Genomic DNA, 19,580 nt, shown 5'->3' on the forward strand with positions numbered 1-19,580 from the left:
GCCCCGTGTAAGCCCGTGTAACTGCCATGTGTACAGCGGCCCGGGATCTGCAGGCAGCCCCATGTAACTGCCATGTATACAGCGGCCCGGGATCTGCAGGCAGCCCCATGTAACTGCCATGTATACTGCCATGTATACAGTGGCCTGGGATCTGCAGGCAGCCCCGTGTAACTGCCATGTATACTGCCATGTATACAATGGCCTGGGATCTGCAGGCAGCCCCGTGTAACTGCCATGTATACAGCGGCCCGGGATATGCAGGCAGCCCCGTGTAAGCCCGTGTAACTGCCATGTGTACAGCGGCCCGGGATCTGCAGGCAGCCCCATGTAACTGCCATGTATACAGCGGCCCGGGATCTGCAGGCAGCCCCATGTAACTGCCATGTATACTGCCATGTATACAGTGGCCTGGGATCTGCAGGCAGCCCCGTGTAACTGCCATGTATACTGCCATGTATACAATGGCCTGGGATCTGCAGGCAGCCCCGTGTAACTGCCATGTATACAGCGGCCTGGGATCTGCAGGCAGCCCCGTGTAACTGCCATGTATACAGCGGCCTGGGATCTGCAGGCAGCCCCATGTAACTGCCATGTATACGGTGGCCTGGGAACTGCAGGCAGCCCCATGTAACTGCCATGTATACAGCGGCCTGGGATCTGCAGGCAGCCCCATGTAACTGCCATGTATACAGCGGCCTGGGATCTGCAGGCAGCCCCGTGTAACTGCCATGTATACCGTGGCCTGGGATCTGCAGGCAGCCCCGTGTAACTGCCATGTATACAGTGGCCTGGGATCTGCAGGCAGCCCCGTGTAACTGCCATGTATACAGCGGCCTGGGATCTGCAGGCAGCCCCGTGTAACTGCCATGTATACAGCGGCCTGGGATCTGCAGGCAGCCCCATGTAACTGCCATGTATACGGTGGCCTGGGAACTGCAGGCAGCCCCATGTAACTGCCATGTATACAGCGGCCTGGGATCTGCAGGCAGCCCCATGTAACTGCCATGTATACAGCGGCCTGGGATCTGCAGGCAGCCCCGTGTAACTGCCATGTATACCGTGGCCTGGGATCTGCAGGCAGCCCCGTGTAACTGCCATGTATACTGCCATGTATACAATGGCCTGGGATCTGCAGGCAGCCCCGTGTAACTGCCATGTATACAGTGGCCTGGGATCTGCAGGCAGCCCCATGTAACTGCCATGTATACAGCGGCCTGGGATCTGCAGGCAGCCCCGTGTAACTGCCATGTATACCGTGGCCTGGGATCTGCAGGCAGCCCCATGTAACTGCCATGTATACAGTGGCCCTTGATCTGCAGGCAGCCCCGTGTAACTGCCATGTATACAGCGGCCTGGGATCTGCAGGCAGCCCCGTGTAACTGCCATGTATACCGTGGCCTGGGATCTGCAGGCAGCCCCATGTAACTGCCATGTATACAGTGGCCCTTGATCTGCAGGCAGCCCCATGTAACTGCCATGTATACAGCGGCCCTTGATCTGCAGGCAGCCCCATGTAACTGCCATGTATACAGCGGCCTGGGGATCTGCAGGCAGCCCCATGTAACTGCCATGTATACAGTGGCCTGGGATCTGCAGGCAGCCCCGTGTAACTGCCATGTATACAGTGGCCTGGGATCTGCAGGCAGCCCCGTGTAACTGCCATGTATACAGTGGCCTGGGATCTGCAGGCAGCCCCGTGTAACTGCCATGTATACAGCGGCCCTTGATCTGCAGGCAGCCCCATGTAACTGCCATGTATACCGTGGCCTGGGATCTGCAGGCAGCCCCGTGTAACTGCCATGTATACAGCGGCCCTTGATCTGCAGGCAGCCCCATGTAACTGCCATGTATACAGCAGCCCGGGATCTGCAGGCAGCCCCATGTAACTGCCATGTATACAGCGGCCCGGGGATCTGCAGGCAGCCCTGTAGCCTATATCTTCTGGTGTGCGGCAGGCTTTTCGGCAGTGCCAGACACAATGGATGGCATTGTGACCGTGGGCAGCAGAGACGCTGTGTTTGTTCCCCTGGAGCAGCCTGTGCCTTGATCCCAGTATCCCCGCTTGGCTCCTTTGTATTCTCCCCTCCCCCACTCCTAGTCCTGGGAATGGTCAGCAGAGAGGGGTCTCACCAGAGGGCTCTTTGTCATGTAAAGTGTGGGCATACAGCTTGGTTCCTGTAGGATCTGTGCCCCCCCCCCCCCCCCCCCATGTGACCAGTGGCCCTTCCCAGTGAAGCTCTGCATTTCTGAGGTTGCTTCAGGTCACCCAACTTCTATTCTTCAGGGTGATTACAAATCACTGCCAGCCTCTAATTGTGCAGCGTTCTTAACCCTTTGCACCACACAGGGCTTTCCCCATTCCAGCACAGATTACATAGAACAATGCATGGATTAGCTGGGATTAAAGTCCCTTGTTTTCTTCCAGCATCTCCCTGAGCTCTGAAGTATCTGTCCCCTCCCCCCATGGAGCGCCTGGCATTAGTATCCATGGATTGGGATGAGGGGGTGGGCTGGGAGGCTGATCCACCCTCTCCTGTCTGGAGCACATCTTGTAGGACATGCTCTACAATTAAAGGTCTGGAATTCCTGAGGTCACATGACTGTAGGCAGCTGCCATGTGACGCTGCTGACACAGGACAAGCCGAGGATCGTGGCATGCCTGTAAATATCACTAATGGCCGCCTAGAATGTCTGCTGCACGAATGTGTAATAACTACTGTATGGCTGCATTCCACGCACCATGGAGAATGCGAAGCCCTTAGTTGTGGCTGACACAGCCCTGTAGTGAAGAGATGGTGCCAGGAGACCCTGCATTGGCACGTCACCGGGTGCCTCCGCCATGTAGCAGGGCCAGAGCTCACGTCATTGTCCTGCAATTAACTTGTGTGCTGTTTACTCCCCGGTATCCCTTTATCTGCTGTTAAAGGAGCTCTCCACGAATAGAGCAATACATGGATACCAAAGTCTCCTAGTTGGTAAATCACAATGGTCTACTCCAGGGAAGTATCCACTATAGAATTAGAATGGCCCCAGTCCTCTGAAAGGAACTTGGAATGTTAGGACAAGTGCCAGTGAGCATGTGCAGTGCGGAGTTCTGCTGTGATGACCCTGAGATGCTGATATAATCTTTAATAATGGTAATCTTTATTTTTCTGCAGCGCTAACATATTCTGCAGCTCTTTACAGTTTGCACACATTATCATCACTGTCCCCGTTGGGGCTCACAATCTAAATTCCCTATCAGTATGTCTTTGGAATGTGGGAGGAAACTGGAGTGCCTGGAGGAAACCCACCCAAACACGGAGAGAACATACAAACTCCTTGCAGATGTTGTCCTTGGTGGGATTTGAACCCAGGACTCCAGCGCTGCAAGGCTGCTTGTGCTGCCCATAGCAAGTAATAGCACACTAACTCAAGGTCACAGGACAGGGGCCAGTGAGCATGTGCAGTAGGGAGCTCTGCTGTGATGACCTGGAGATGCCTATACCATGTAATATTGCGCTCCCTCCAGGTCACAGGACAGGGGCTAGTGAGCATGTGCAGTGCGGAGTTCTGCTGTGATGATCCAGAGATGCCGGTATCAAGTAACATCACACTACCTCCAGGTTACACGACAGGCCAGTGAGCATGTGCAGTAGGGAGCTCTGCTGTGATGACCTGGAGATGCCTATACCATGTAATATTGTGCTCCCTACAGGTCACATGACAGGCCAGTGAGCATGTGCAGTAGGGAGCACCGCTGTGATGACATGGAGATGCCTATACCATGTAATATTGTGCTCCCTACAGGTCACATGACAGGCCAGTGAGCATGTGCAGTAGGGAGCTCCGCTGTGATGACCTGGAGATGCCTATACCATGTAATATTGTGCTCCCTACAGGTCACATGACAGGTCAGTGAGCATGTGCAGTAGGGAGCTCCGCTGTGATGACCTGGAGATGCCTATACCATGTAATATTGTGCTCCCTACAGGTCACATGACAGGTCAGTGAGCATGTGCAGTAGGGAGCTCCGCTGTGATGACCTGGAGATGCCTATACCATGTAATATCGTGCTCCCTCTTGGTCACAGTAGCTGAGCTCTCTACTGCACGTGCTCACTGGCACCTGTCCTGTTATTTTGGGATAGATGAGTTTAACAAGACCGCACCCATTTTGGGGGGGATTTATTTGACATTTGTATTAGTTTTCTATTCCCGGAGAACTTCCTTAATCAAAAAAGGACAATGACATGGCGGATGTGTAGTGCAGCCTTGTATTATTCCTTCAAAGCGATCAGGCCAGAAATCTTACCGTTACCTACTTATTAGTCATGTCCGTGACGTAAATGACCCTGAGTAATGGCAGACTGTCTGATGCTCAGATTTCCCCTCAGGAAAACAGGTGCAGCCATTACTACGAGCAGCGGAGACTGCACCTGAGTCACGTGTGCGCTGCAATGTGAGGACTGGGGAATGATTCAGTTACTTTCTTCCACTTGTCCTTTCTCTGGCAGTGTTTATTTGCGGCAGCTTTCCTTGTGGACCACTGGACCGCACCAATCCCTCTGTTTTCTGATGGCTGTACACCAGATGGCTGTCCGCTTGTTTCGCTAACCAGTATTTCTCCTTGCTCCTTCCAGCAGTATACTGGGATGACCTGATCAGGCATACTGCAGAGCCACATGCCTGCTCCTGCTTTCCTCCTGACATGTAGTATTAGGATGCCCATACACATTCATCAGCTGGTGTGTATGAGCGTCCTCCCTCCTCATACATCACTGGAGAAGAGGTATTTTAAACTGCAGTGCTAACGTGTATCTGTGGGCCTTTACATAGGAAAATGTAGAAATGTGATGTAAACCAGTGCAGCAGCATACCATTCTTAAGGGGTTGTCAGCTTTCAGAAACTTTTCCAGAGTCCTTTCCACACTTGTACACTTGTAGTTTGTTTAAAAAAAAAAACAACTCTTACTCACCCTTCCCAGGTCCAGCACTTAGTTTCTGCCACTGCTCCCTGTGTTGCTAGTTACTGGCTGCAGCACTAAGCTAATTTACTGTGCCCGAGCTGACAGTACAGGCCGATGAAAGCCACTGAGTTCATTGATTTAGCTGCAGCGTTGTCTGCGTTACATCAGTATTGCAAAACAGGAGACAAAGGGAGACTGCACTGGACCGAGGGAGGGTGGGTAAAGAAATCATTCACACATCCGTGTAGGATCCATTATAATCTATGCTCTTCAGAGCTCAATGTTCTTTCATGAACCATTTGTCAATGCAAAAATCGGAAATGTCAGTTTTCTTTCTCTTTTTTTCCCTCCAGTGTCACGGATGAGAAGTGCCAATACAAGTCTATAGGTCCATGAAAAACTTGTATAGCATACGGATGACATCAGTGTGCTGTCTATATGTAACATGGCACAGAATGGGAGAAGCTTTATCGTCTCCATCTGTGAAAAGCACTGACACACTGGTGGTAAAAAGACACATGGAACACGGGTGTTTAAACACTGACTTGGATGCGTGAGGCCATAGGCACCGTTTTATGAAATTGAGGAAGCCCCTTTAAGAACGACTACACAGTGGCTTTAACCCTGTGGCTCTCCAGGGGTTACACTACAGCTCCTAGCATGTTTTTATTTCCGAACAGTTTGAGCCCCCAGAATGGCTGGGGAAGTCCAAGTAGCCATTGCTGCGAGACATTTGCCCCTGGCCCTTTTGACTTCTATTGATTTCTTGAAACTTCTTATACAGTTTCTTGGAAAATCCAATTTGTGGTCTAACTGGCTCCTCAAGTGTATACGATTCTGTCCATCTCCCTGTAGCCATAACTTGTCACTGTCGTTTCCGCATTCTTGGGTTCTACAATAAGTTAATAGAAGCCTTCATAGGTAGGTACTAGATATATGGCTGGGCGGCAGGCATATACGGTAATAAGTTTGTAGAAACACGAATAGCTTTATGTGGGATGTTTGACACCTTTGTGTTTCAGGGTCTTGTGTTACCACTGAAGGATAGCGCTCATTGCTCTGTAGGACATGATCAGGAACGTCGCAGTGTTGTGCTGGCTTCTGCCCCACCTATCCTGGACTCCTGTAGGCCACGATTCCCAACTTGGTGCCTATGGTGTGCTGCAGATGGGCTGCTAGGACATGAAGGGTATGTCCGAAGCTGAAACACATAGGTGTCAAACATCCTGAATAAAGCCAACTGTTTCTGCATTCTTGGGCTGTGTTTTTATTTCACCGACACCAGATTTCTATCTATTCCTGATCTACGAAGACGAGGCCTCCATTTTGCATGTACAGGACAGGGCAGCAGGACCATTAGCTTACACCTACTGAGGTGTTGTGTACTCGACATGGCACTGTAAGTTGAACAGACCACTACTAGGTTGTCCTACCAGTGGTGCTCTTTCCCGTTGTAGGGTTACCTGGTCACACCATTGCTGCACTACAGGTTTAGATTCACAAGGATTTTCTGGTAAATGCTGTTGGTTCTCCCATCTCGCCTGTGAGAAATACACCTCCTAATTATCACTAAAACGGTCATTCCAATTGACAACCACTATAAATTGGACGTTGCCATTGTCGGATTACAGGAACTCTAACCCTAGGAACGAAGGTTTAAGGAATACTGGATGACACGTCTTCTGTATGATCCTGAAAATGGGTGTGCCTGTAAGACCTTCAGAGAACACGGGGTTAATTCTGATCAGCTCATTGGCTGCTAGCTGACTTGGCCAAGGAGGTGGGGCCTAGCTGTATTTTCTCAGTGTGCCGATAGGGCATAGCAGGGGAGGCTTCTGCTGCTGGTGGTTACCTCATGGCCAGACACTGGATAGTGAGGGCACATGGCTGAGCTCCTGAGACGCTCACAAGACTATGTATTATATTTCTAATGATTCTCGTAGGTGGGATAAGGGAGGAATTGCAGGCAATTTTGGGTAATTGCCTGTGTATATATAATATCCATCGCTTGTACCATTTCAAATACTTGGTCATCTGAATGAAGTTTGGCCAGCGTGACCCCTTGATCTTGTGTGAGGGGTTATTTTGGTGGGGCTAATCTGGTGTGCAGTCCCGAAGCACGGCTGACCTATAATTGGATCAGGGCTTTTGTGTATTTGCTCTTCATCACGTCCCATATGATCCATAATTATTTTTTAGGCAGTTGATGTATCTCCTCTTGCTGCACTGCATAGGCTTAGAATAGTAACACGCTGGTAATGCTGCATCATGGCATTCCGGCCCTGCATACGGTGTGGTATCGTCTAAGGCTCCCTTGCCCCTTCCTAGTGAGGCACTATGTCTGCAGGAGGGTCACTGAGCCACTCTAAGCAGTTCTGCACAATGCAGACTTGGCATTCATTGATCTGAATGGTAATGTACACCCGCTGCTCCAGAGACAGCCGGCGTTGGCCTGTAGTGCAGTACCAGCACGCACACAGCTACCAGCCAGCAGTGGTTTATTAGTACTTTGATCTTGGCTTTCAATAAACACCTTTTGAAGTTTGTTAGCTAGTTTCTTGCCCTTACAAGCAAAAGTAGGGATATAAAGGTTAAACGGCTGATCAGGTGCTCTGCCATATACATGGCAGGCATCAATAAGCTGTAAAGGTAAATAATCTGTAGTTTTTGGGCCATCATGTCCTTATGCTGCTTTGGTTTAAAGGGGTTGTCCAAATTCAACTAACCTTTGCCCATAACCTTAGTGATGTATGGGGGGGGGGGGGGGGGAAATAGCTTTACTTGCCCTCCCTGGTGCCAGCATGTAGAGTAGCTGCGGAGACACCATCACTTGTTTCTCAACGCAGGCAGTGAATAGCCAGGCCTTTCCCCGGGAAGGAACAACCAAGGGAAGGACAGCATCCTATAAAAGAAAACATCCAATAAAGGAAAACCACCTATGCCAAGCATGGTATCCATCCACAGACAGCTGTTTTGGGGGTTTTGCCCCTCATCAGTGTGGAGTAGGAAACTGGCTTTCAGGAGCAGTGCCTAGTAGAAAGTCTATAAAGGCACGGATGATTGACCTTGTGGAGACCAAAACATCCAACACCGCGGAGACACCATCACGTGTTTCTTAGGCACTTGGGTGGTTTTCCTTTATTGGATGCTGCCCTTGAGAAACACGTGATGGTGTCTCCGCAGCTCCTCTGCATGCATTTGCATATTTGGGGGCAGTGTTCTGGATCACTGCGTTGAGCAACACGTGATGGTGTCTCCGCGGTGTTGGATGTTTTGGTCTCCATGAGGTCAATCATCCATGCCTTTATAGACTCCCTGGTGCCAGTGCAGTCTCCGGAGCTAGCCTGTTTTTGTTGACTGGCTGTAGGCAGTGACGTCATGTTGACAGCACTGCAAGCAGTCACTGAGCTCGGGGTCTGCTGATGTAGACAGTACAAGCTGATGGGCAGTGCTTGGATGAGGTACACTAGACGAGATATCACTGCAGAAGCATACAAGTACCAGAACTGTGGCATTGGTCCCTGACTCAAAAAGCAAAATTGCTCTCCTGTGTGCAGTTGGTGCAATGACGTTTGGGGAAGATAGTGAGCCAAAAACTTGTGACAAGTTCCCGTTTTTCAAAGTGGGTTATTCAGTTTTCTTCAACACAATCATGGGAAGTCTTGGATCAGAAAGCTGCAGAACTCCTGATACAGACCAGTGACAGGTGTGACCAATGGCCGAGAGGTCCGACGCGTTGTCAATGATTATATTAACACCTCCTGGCAGGCTGACAACTGTGTATGATTTTGTTTTATTACGCTGGGTGGTGGTTTCTGCAGTGTTATAAAGTGAACTTTGAGTAGTCCTTTCAACAAGACACTAGTTATGTAAGTTGCCCCAGCTTGTTGTACCCAAGGCAGAGCCATATATATTCAGGGCCTATATGAACGTCGTACAGCACAACTTGCTGAGAAACTCGACATGTGGCATGGATTGGGGGCCCAAGACTTCTGTGGTATTACGGAGCTCTAATCCGTTCATAGAAGTGAACCTATACCCCTGTACAGGAAGGTAGAACGTGAGAAATAATCCTCGTGTGCCAACAGATGGCTCAGATGTGATGTAAACAGGACCTTAGACAATCTGAAGGCCTTGCCAAGGTATACATAATACAGAGGCCCTTGGTCTGCTGGATGAAGGGAGTCTAATATAATTCCCGTCAGTGGCACGTTCCTGCTGCCGGTAATTCTACCTTGTTTTATAGTAAAAACCAATCACTATTTACTGAAAACATGACACTCCTGAAAAATGTTATTGTGCAGGGCTTGTCATTTATTAGTAGCTAAGGCCCTGAAGGTTTTCATTCTACAATTCCGAGTGTCTGTTGCTCCAGTTACATTCACTGTGAAACCAGCTTGGTAAAAAGCAAAAAGTAGCATGGGCTTACTATGCACCTGAAATCGGTTCTGTAGTATCACTTGGCATTCAAGATTGCGCTAAACCTAAGATCTCTGAGCTCTATGAAGTCATACACGGCAGAATGTTCTTGATGGTAGAATAAGAGAAAAGTGGCTATAAGGCACAATCTTCCAAAGAGTTAGAGACTTGAAAAGTAAAGCATATGGTGCTGTGGTTTCCCCTTTTAGAGACTTTAGGTATTATGGGCACTGTCTGCAATCTTTTCATGTTCTGTATGTCTCAATGCTAAACTCTCTGGACACTTCCAAAGACCCCTCTGTCATTGGCGTTAAGAGTTGGCCCGTAAAGCATATTCCAATTGGGTCTTATTTTGCTCTGTTTAGAAGCTATATGTCCTCCTTGTCGCGCGTGTGGCGCTTGGGTCCTCGTCGCGCGTGTGGCGCTTGGGTCCTCCTTGTCGCGCGTGTGGCGCTTGGGTCCTCCTTGTCGCGCGTGTGGCGCTTGGGTCCTCCTTGTCGCGCGTGTGGCGCTTGGGTCCTCTTTCTGCATTCTTTCCATGTATGCCATATTGAAAGTGTCGAGTGAGCTTTGCTGCGAACTTCATTAGATTTCCGAGCTGCAGCTTTTACCAAGGTTCCCCCAGCGTGCAGAGAAGAATGCAGCTTTAAGACGTGTTTTAAGGTATTTTCTATTTTTACGCCTGTGTCCTGTGGTACTTGTTCTGTGCAGTGTATAACATACAAACAGTACAACCCTGGTGGTCATGGTAACCAGTTGTCTGCCTAGTCAGGCCCACCCCGCATATTAACTATTGCTGAGAGCAGAGCTGGGTACATTGATTTCTACTTTACTTCCCCATTGCTCGGGGGCTGCACGGTGCACACATTCTCAATGGAATAGTCACCAACTCGGAGAAACATATATTCTCCTGTGGGTGGGGTTTTTTTTTTTTCAGTGATCATGGAAATGAAGCTGGTCTTATTTTACGTATTACTAAAATGCGGGCCAAACCGATTTTAGGGGACATTTGTGTAAGGGTATGTTCACACGTTCAGGATTTCCATCCTTTTTTTTTTCAGGACAGTTTTTTTTAAAAACTGCAGCTCTTGGCAGAAAACGCAGGTCCTTTTTTTGTCCGTTTTTTGATGCGTTTTTTGATGCGTTTTTTGATGCGTTTTTTGATGCGTTTTTTGATGCGTTTTTTGATGCGTTTTTTGATGCGTTTTTTGATGCGTTTTTTGATGCGTTTTTTGATGCGTTTTTTGATGCGTTTTTTGATGCGTTTTTTGATGCGTTTTTTGATGCGTTTTTTTACTGTGTGTTTCCTAGGAAGCTTTTTAGGGCTAAAATGGCTGAAAATACCTACCCCTAACCCTACCCCTAACCCTACCCCTAACCCTACCCCTAATCCCTCCTTTAATTTCTGACAATCAGGAGGCATGGACTGTGCTGGCTGAGCGTGCCACCAGTGTGGGCTCCTGACTTTCCGACCCCCAGTGCATGGTCATATATGTTGGGTTACAGTGGCTTTCTCCTAGTGATCAGCTGTTGCCCAGCTTTCCCACTATAGATAACACCAATGTAGCAGAAGGGATGGATTGCACTGCTGATCTATGAGAATTGAGGCAAGTTGAATCATGTTGTGTGCGGAAACAGAAGACTTTAGAAACTAGGTCGGAGTTACTTACCCAGCTGATCCACTATGAAGAGCAGGAAATTGCAGAATAGTGATGGAATCGGTCACATGGAAAGATCAGCAGCTTTCCCCTGTGTGGAGGCTGTGTAGGCCTAGGAAGAGCTGGGGGCATCCTGGGGCTTGTAAGGACGCTCCCCACTTATAGCTATAGACCTTTTCTGGTCCTCTGTAGCATGCAAACGGCCCCCAGTGTTAGTGATGCAATGTGCGGACTAGTGGTGGTGGCAAGTAGTCTGCAGTTAGCGGTGATCGTACGGGGGTATATACATACACCATGTGTTGGAATCCAGAGGTATATTTGTCATACGCTCACCGTCGTTTTCTGATAACTGGCCTGTTAGTGTAAGCATTGATCGTCAGCCAATCGTGTAATTGTCCAGACGATAGGGGGCAGCAGAGAACGGTTCTCTAAAGTTCACAGTGGGGGGTTCTGCATGACCTTCCTGGCATGTGATGAGATCAAGTACTTGACAAAGATTTTTGACTAGTTTTTGCGTGTACAGCCTCCTGTGTGTGGGCGATTGCCATGACGTATATATGCTGCATTGGTTTTCCCATCCATGAAGTGTGTGTGTGTATACTGCAAATGTCAGGAAGGGGTTAAAATGGGATTCTAAAGATTAAGTTATCCCTAATTACAGGATGAGAGAACTTTCCTTTCAGTGGCGGTCCAACTGCCACTGCCACCTTCAATCCCAAGGGTCAGTCCTTGGAAGAACCCTGTCCGAATGGTATGGGGTAGATCATGCTCCCTGCCTCTATTCATTTTCATAGGAGCGAAGATCAGCTGAGCGCTGCACTCAACAATTTCCAGCGCTCCCTAGTGCGCATGATCCACCTCTGCTCCATTCCACCCCTAGTCCTGAGGATCGGTAGTGGTCTGCAGCAGTTGGTCTACCCAGCGGTTGGAAAGTAATCTATACTTTGAAATACTTTCAAAATTGAGAACATCATTTTTTTTTCTTTAAGGTTAAAATTTAGTCTGTGTGGCCAATTCATTAGGTCTGACTGTGCACATCTGCCTGAATAAAGAGTACAATTCACTGTTTGTTTTTTTGTTTTGTTTCATCCAAGAGGACCATGAATTTGGTGCATCTTCTGCAGTAGCATTTCTGGCCTAAAATCTACTGGCACTTCTGCTGAATTCGGTGGGCACAGCCTTGTACCCAGCACCACCTATTTTGGCACAGCTGTTTCATACTGGCATGAAAATGCAAAGTCTCTAACATTTTGCGCAGGGCAAAGTATCTTAATTTGTCCCTATAAGTTACTAACCTAGTGAGCTAGATTACATAAATTGTTTGACTGAAGTAACCTCTTTACATCTTGGGTAACTTCCTCCAGGGATGGTTTTCCTGAGGATATATTTACTGTGGGTCATAAAGGGAAGATTAGTCACTAGACTAGTCCCAGTGTGCCTATTTCTGGTTCTGCCTTTGCCTACACGGGTACATCTTAAGCATTGCTAATGTTAGTTGTAAGTAGGGGCTCCTGTGTAAGATTTTTACAGGACCTGTTTCCATAAGCCCTGTTTAGCCGTGTGTGTGACCACTTATGGTGGTAAAATGTAGGATGTTCTTTAGTTTGGTTATGCTCTTCTGTTCTGGGTGAACAGTTAATATTGATAACGTTTTGCATCAACATTAGGGAAAATTTCCTGTCATGTTTTTATTGGCATTTTCAGCTTATTTTTTTAAGCTAAACCTAGTCATCCATTGGAAAATGGGAGCTAGGCTTTGGTGTCATTGAATGCTAGATACTGACCTTCGATCATCGTGGGAAAGTGTTTGGGAGCAGCAGAAATCTGGTTTAGAACCCTGATAGTTGTGTTCAATATACCTGCAGTGCCTCCACAGGTGAAAACTAGCATTACACAGTGGCTTTTAGCTCAGTGGCTTGTTAGTGCAGTTCAGGACTGGTTCCTCTTGAGCAGTGTTTCTCAACTCCAGTCCTCAAGACCCACCAACAGGTGAAGTTGTCAGTATTTCCTTAGAATTGCATAAGTGATAATTTTATCACCTGCTCAAGCATTAATTCCATCGCCTATGCAATACTAAAGGTACCTTCACACATAACGATATCGTTGCTTTTTGTGACGTAGCAACGATATCGTTAAGGAAATCGTTGTGTGACAGCGACCAACGATCAGGCCCCTGCTGGGAGATCGTTGGTCGCTGAACAAAGTCCAGAACTTTATTTCGTCGCTGGATCTCCCGTGGACATCGCTGGATCTGCGTGTGACACCGATCCAGCGATGTCTTCACTGGTAACCAGGGTAAACATCGGGTAACTAAGCGCAGGGCCGCGCTTAGTAACCCGATGTTTACCCTGGTTACCATCGTTAAAGTAAAAAAAAAAAAACACTACATACTTACTGCTGTCTGTCCCCAGTGCTCAGCTTCTCTGCACTCCTCCTATACTGGCTGTGAGCGTCAGTCAGCCGCTGTGCTCACAGCCAGTGCAGGAGGAGTGCAGAGAAGCTGAGCGCCGGGGACAGACAGCGGTAGGTAAGTATGTAATGTTTTTTGTTTTTTTTTTTTTTACTTTTACGCTTGTAACCAGGGTAAACATCGGGTTACTAAGCGCGGCCTTGCGCTTAGTAACCCGATGTTTACCCTGGTTACCCGGGGACTTCGGGATCGTTGGTCGCTGGAGAGCTGTCTGTGTCTGTCTCCAGCGACCAACAGCGACGCTGCAGCGATCCGGATCGTTGTCGGTATCGCTGCAGCGTCGCTTAATGTGAAGGGGCCTTAAGGAAATCCTGAAAACATGACCTGTTGGTGGGTCTTGAGGACTGGAGTTGAGAAACACTACTCTATAGTTTAAGACTTGTTTCCACTCTGGCCAACAGAGCTTCTTGGCACAGGACCCCTTCAAAATTCATTAATGTAGGTATATGATAAAGGACATTCTAAAGAAAACTAATGTATGCTTTTGATTTAGCTTTGCTATTTTTCACTAATGAGCAAATTATGTCATTTAAACTCTTAAATCTTCAGTTTTCAAGCTGTTCTACAAGTAGCCATGGTTGTACAAGGCTTTTCTTTGGGGGGGGTACTCACTGTTGTGCTTAAAGGGAGCCTGTCACACCCAAAATGCAAACTATTTAACTTGTGCATTTTATATTGGGTACATTTGGACCACCACCCAAAAAATAAAGTAAAAATGAATAATCTTAGCAGAAGTGTACATTTTGGTGGCCAAGAGCTCAGTGCATCATTACACTCTCTCCAGGTTGCATTTCAAGCACTTTCTCTGATCTTCACAGTCCTTACTTGTCTAAAGCAAGCACGGCCTGACCTCAGTCTGCCTTCCTACCTATCCGAAGTGACATTGGAGGAGCCCATCTGATCCCTGGCTCCTGTCTGTGGCCACATCACACTACACCGCGTCGTGTAGCGAGCCTCATTGGAAAGATCAGTGTCCCCACACCTCACCCATGCTCCCCTGGGCTCCTCCAGTGTTGATGCACAGGAACATAGATGGTTTTCACTCTGCAAGTGAGCACTGTTGATCAAGATTGGGTAAAATTTGCACAAATTTTTTCTGCCATAAAAGCATTAGAAAGTATTCTACATGTGTTTTTTTCCACTTAGGGTTTGATTCCCTATTTAAATGAAGTAGATTTGCATTTTTGGGGTGACATACCCCTAGCTTAGAAATTCTGGTCCAATTCATCCATGTCTGAAATTAAACTGCATACTTTCTTTCTTCACAGATCTCAAGATGAATAATCTGTCATTTAGTGAGCTGTGCTGCCTCTTCTGCTGCCCTCCATGTCCAGGGAAGATTGCCTCTAAGCTCGCCTTTTTACCCCCCGATCCAACGTACACCCTCATATGTGATGAGAGCGGAAGTCGCTGGACTCTACATCTATCAGAGCGTGCAGACTGGCAATATTCTGCCAGGGAAAAGGATGCTATAGAGTGCTTCATGACTAGAACCAGTCGGGGGAACCGCATTGCCTGCATGTTTGTACGCTGCTCACCGAATGCCAAGTACACCCTGCTGTTTTCTCATGGAAATGCTGTAGATCTAGGTCAGATGAGCAGCTTTTACATAGGACTAGGTTCACGGATCAACTGTAACATATTTTCTTATGATTATTCTGGATATGGGTCAAGTTCTGGAAAACCAACAGAGAAAAATTTATATGCTGACATTGATGCTGCTTGGATTGCTCTTAGAACGAGGTGAGTGGCATGCACAGATGGGTTGTGAGCAGGCTGCTCGTGATACCATTACATTACTGATTGACTTCTCCACATCTCTGAATCTGTGATCTAGGCATGGACAAGTCCATGTGGTGTTTATGGTCAAACTGGTCAGTGTCAACGGGACCAAGTGGCATTAGTGGCTCCTATGACATTGGCTTTAATACCACCTTTTAGAATCTGTAAGGGTTGGACACCTCTAAGCCATAATATAACCATGAATGAAGGAAGGACCATATTAATCTTGATCTCAAAAGCTGGTTTGCAGGTTTCTCTTGTTCCTTCAACACCAATGAGTTTAGTGCAGAAGTGGTTAAAATTCAAATAAAGGCAATAATGCAAAGTGTGAGGAGCTGGCCACAAACTTTTTCAAGCACGGACCACTGGTACATCATCTTATTGTGTTTATTAACACTAGAAGTCCCAGAAATTTCGAGCTCCAAAGGTAGTTAAATGACCCCTCTATGGGACTTCTAGTGTTAAAGATTTTCTTGCTTGTCAGTTTAAGGTACACAAATGTTTCCTGAAGTGTTCAGCCTCAGGAATCAGTTTCCATTCAGTGACAGTAAGCAAAGGAAGACCATGCAGGCCGGATTTCATATATACATGAGGTTTACATTAGCGTTTCTGTCCTGCTCCTGTGGGGGCATGTGTCTTTGTTACTTTCTGCAGGGGGCATCTCTAATACACAATGCTGGAGACTGGGCTCTTGAACATTTGCTTTTAGCTCAAAGAATGTCTTAAGGGTGAGGGTGTGAAGACTTCTGCCCTCCAGGGGGTTGGTCCCAGGAGAGTGAGAACAATGAGATGCAGGTTTCCTGAGGCAGTGACCCTGAGGGACCGGATCTGTTGTTGAGGTCCTGGTGCAAATGGAGCTAAAGGTACCGTCACACTCAGCAACTTTGCAAAGAGAACGACAACGATCCGTGACGCTGCAGCGTCCTGGATAGCGATCTCGTTGTGTTTGACACGCAGCAGCGCTCTGGATCCCGCTGTGCCGTCGCTGGTCGGAGCTAGAAGTCCAGAACTTTATTTCGTCAGCGTGTATCGTCATGTTTGACATCAAAAGCAACGATGCCAGCAACGAGCATAGGGCCCCTAGATGTGTGTCGGATCGGTACACTCCGGCTGTTTGACATGGAGCGAACAACTAGCGAACGAGAAGTGAGTCGCCATTACGTCACTGGATCGCTCCTGCATCGTTCTGGAGTTGCTGTGTTTGACGTCTCTACAGCGACGCTCCAGCGATCTAGTTTAGGTCGGCACGTTGTCTATATCGCTGCAGCGTCTGAGTGTGACGGTACCTTTAGAGATGGGTTGCCAGCTGGAGCTTGATACACGTGCTACAGTCATGATATCGAATGTCTGGATGTAAGGAACGATCTTGAGTAGTGATGAGCAAGTGTACTCGTTGCTCGGGTTTTCCTGAGCACGCTCGGGTGACCTCTGAGTATTTATGACTGCTCAGAGATTAAGTTTTCATCGCCTCAGCAGCATGATTTACAGCTACTAGACAGCTTGGTTACATGTGGGGATTCCCTAGCAACCAGGCAACCCCCACATGTAATCAAGCTGTCTAGTAGCTTTAAATCATTCAGCTGAGGTGATAAACTAAATCTCTGAGCACTAACAAATACTCGGAGGACCCCCGAGCGTGCTCAGGAAAACCTGATTGAGTACACTCGCTCATCACTAATCTTGAGGACTGTTGCCAGCTGGAGCAGGAGACCTCTGGTATTAAGCATGGACTCTGGCTATAGACTATACTGACGGGAGATACAAAAGCTGCAGGCCAGTCTAAAGTTGGGAGATGGTGGGTATCGCCTGGTATGGGGGCAGTGGAACGATCTGTTCCAGGATGGGATCTTGTAGACTGGGGACATTGCATTGCAATTGCACTGTACGATGGAATATGATAAATACAGAAGTGGTGACATGTTTCTATCACCCACTCCTGGTTTTGGATTAGAAATATTGGACATTTGAATGTGGCCTTTCGGTGTTTGGTCCCTGCCGCAAAACCACTTGTAACCTTTGCATATAATGTGACCTTGTAACTTTCAGTTTGGCTGATTTCTGCTTGCAAAAAAAGCAGGAATAACTGGGCAAATGGTCAACTACACACACACACACACACACACACACACACACACACACACACACACACACACACACACACACACACACACACACACACACACACACACACACACACACACACACACACACGTGTCTGAGTACCTACTAGACGCTGCTTATGTGGTTTTTAAGCCAGTCCCATGCATTGGGCAGCTCTACATGTGGTGAATCGGAATCTCGGGTTGGACATAATTGGTGATCTCCAATCCACCGTTGTAACCCCATGGTTGCAGCAATGTCATTATTCTATATTACTCACATCAGCTATGCATATGAGATGGCTATAATGTGACTTCACGATCTGGAGTTGCCTACACATCCTGCTGTACTTGATGTGTCAGTAGTACATGCCCTAGCTTGGCTATTTGACATTAAAGTAACATTAGGTAGGTGAGACACTTCCAGCAGTGATGGCGGTCCATCCAGATGAGTCATAAACTAGAAGCGTCATCATCCACAATCATAAGACAATCACACAAAGGCTTCATAATGCCAAGCTGCCCATTGTTTTCTGCGTTGGAGAAGTTCTATTGTTCTAATGTCCTAATTGTTTTTAGAAACTAGGTCGGGACGCCAGAACAGGTGTAGGGTAGACTTTTTTTTTATTTTTTTTTTTATTATAATTTTGCTCAATAGAACAGATTTCCTAGAAAGTTAATGCTCACTTAAAGTGGCGGTCATGTTTTGAAGCAATCATCTATCCATAGGGTAATATCCCGATTGCTGGGATCCCAGCTGTTCTGAGAACTGGGCGCTGAAGATCTGAGTGCAATGGAGGTCAAGCAAGGGCAGCTCTGCGCCAAAGATCAGCCAAGCGCAGCTCTTGGCTTACTCGTGCAATTTCACGAACCATAAATTGAGCAGAGGAGTGCATGTAGACAAAGCCCCTTTCTTGGCATCAGGGGCATCCCAATGGTCAGAACCCCAGAGTTTATGCTGTGGACAGCTAAACTCTTCCAAATTTGGCACCACACCTTTTTTAAAAGGGAGTTCTGTCACCCGATGCTTTATGGCGGGGCCAATCATTTATAGAAGTCTTCCCATCTGATTGTTTTCCCCTCAATCTCCACCCCACCCCTCCCTCTTTATTTGATTGCCAGCTTTGGCTTTATAGAGCCTGAGAAGGGAGGAGATAGGTGGGAAGGTGTTTAGAAATGATCGGCCCTGCTGTGATGCATCGAGCACCTGTATTTAGTTTCAAGTCATTCTGTGCTGGCAGTCCCTTTAAGTGGACGTTACCTTTTTCTAAATGTGTTCAAGTGAACAAAATTAAAATGGATGCATTGCCCATGAGCAAGTTAACACTGATAAGTTTTTTGCAATCAAAACCTAGGTCCTTTGTGTATTTCCTAGTACGGTAATTACATTGCTATAAGTGACATGGGACAAGGAAGTGGTTGATGCTTCAATTGTTAGCTGTGTCACCATCCTTTAAAGGGGTTGTCTACTACTGAACACCCCGTTAATAGGCTTCAAAAGATAAAACAAAATCCTTCCATCCCCCACTTTTTTTTTTTTTTTAATGCTGGCGCAGACTGGTTGCATTGCTCACTTGATGGTCCTGATAGTTGATCCTAACATAGAGGAATGGAGCTCTGGATATGGAGGAGCACTCTGTATAAATCTTCTAAATAGAGCCGCTGATCAGTGGACAATTAGTACCGCAGGTGTAGATGCAGATTTTTGTAACCAGAGATGTAGACCATTATCTTTCTGGTTGTTCCTCTGTCATGTATTTGTTTGACTTGACCCTATGCATGCTGTAAAATATCTGAAAATCAGAGGTGGTTCAGCCACTTAATCTTCCTGGCACTGGCCACCAGCAGTGATGTTTTGACACATTTCACCGTGGCAGACAGACATTAGTGGCATTAGGCAAAATTAGTGACCGTGCACCTCTAGATGGCTGTTGGCTGTGAATGGATCTATAAAACGGAGCCTGTATGCTGTCCAATTAAAAAATAAATAAAATCTGGCAGTATACGGACATTTCACACGCGAGAGAATGTGGCCTAAGGGATTTTACAGATCCCATTATCACTCCACATCAGATACTGAATAATATTTACATCCAGTGACCGCTGATGTCTCCTTGGATTAGTCATTTTCTGCTGTTTCTTCTCCATCTGGTCAGACCTTCATGTCAACATCTCCCAGCCACGACTTGTCTTGTCACTATGAT

General features: G+C 47.3%; 1 protein-coding gene across 2 annotated transcripts in view; it reads left to right on the forward strand.

Annotated features, from left to right (window-relative positions):
- The window catches only part of ABHD17B (abhydrolase domain containing 17B, depalmitoylase), a 30,142-nt gene that overhangs the window by 796 nt on the left and 9,766 nt on the right, over positions 1–19,580 (forward strand). For both annotated transcript variants that reach the window (XM_069763475.1, XM_069763482.1), the window contains exon 2: positions 14,764–15,238. In XM_069763475.1, coding sequence (XP_069619576.1) covers positions 14,772–15,238 — 467 coding nt within the window. In that variant the 5' untranslated portion in view covers positions 14,764–14,771. The remainder of the gene's footprint in view (positions 1–14,763; positions 15,239–19,580) is intronic.

The sequence above is a fragment of the Ranitomeya imitator genome, chromosome 1, assembly GCF_032444005.1.
Source record: "Ranitomeya imitator isolate aRanImi1 chromosome 1, aRanImi1.pri, whole genome shotgun sequence".
In the NCBI taxonomy this organism is placed as follows: domain Eukaryota; kingdom Metazoa; phylum Chordata; class Amphibia; order Anura; family Dendrobatidae; genus Ranitomeya; species Ranitomeya imitator.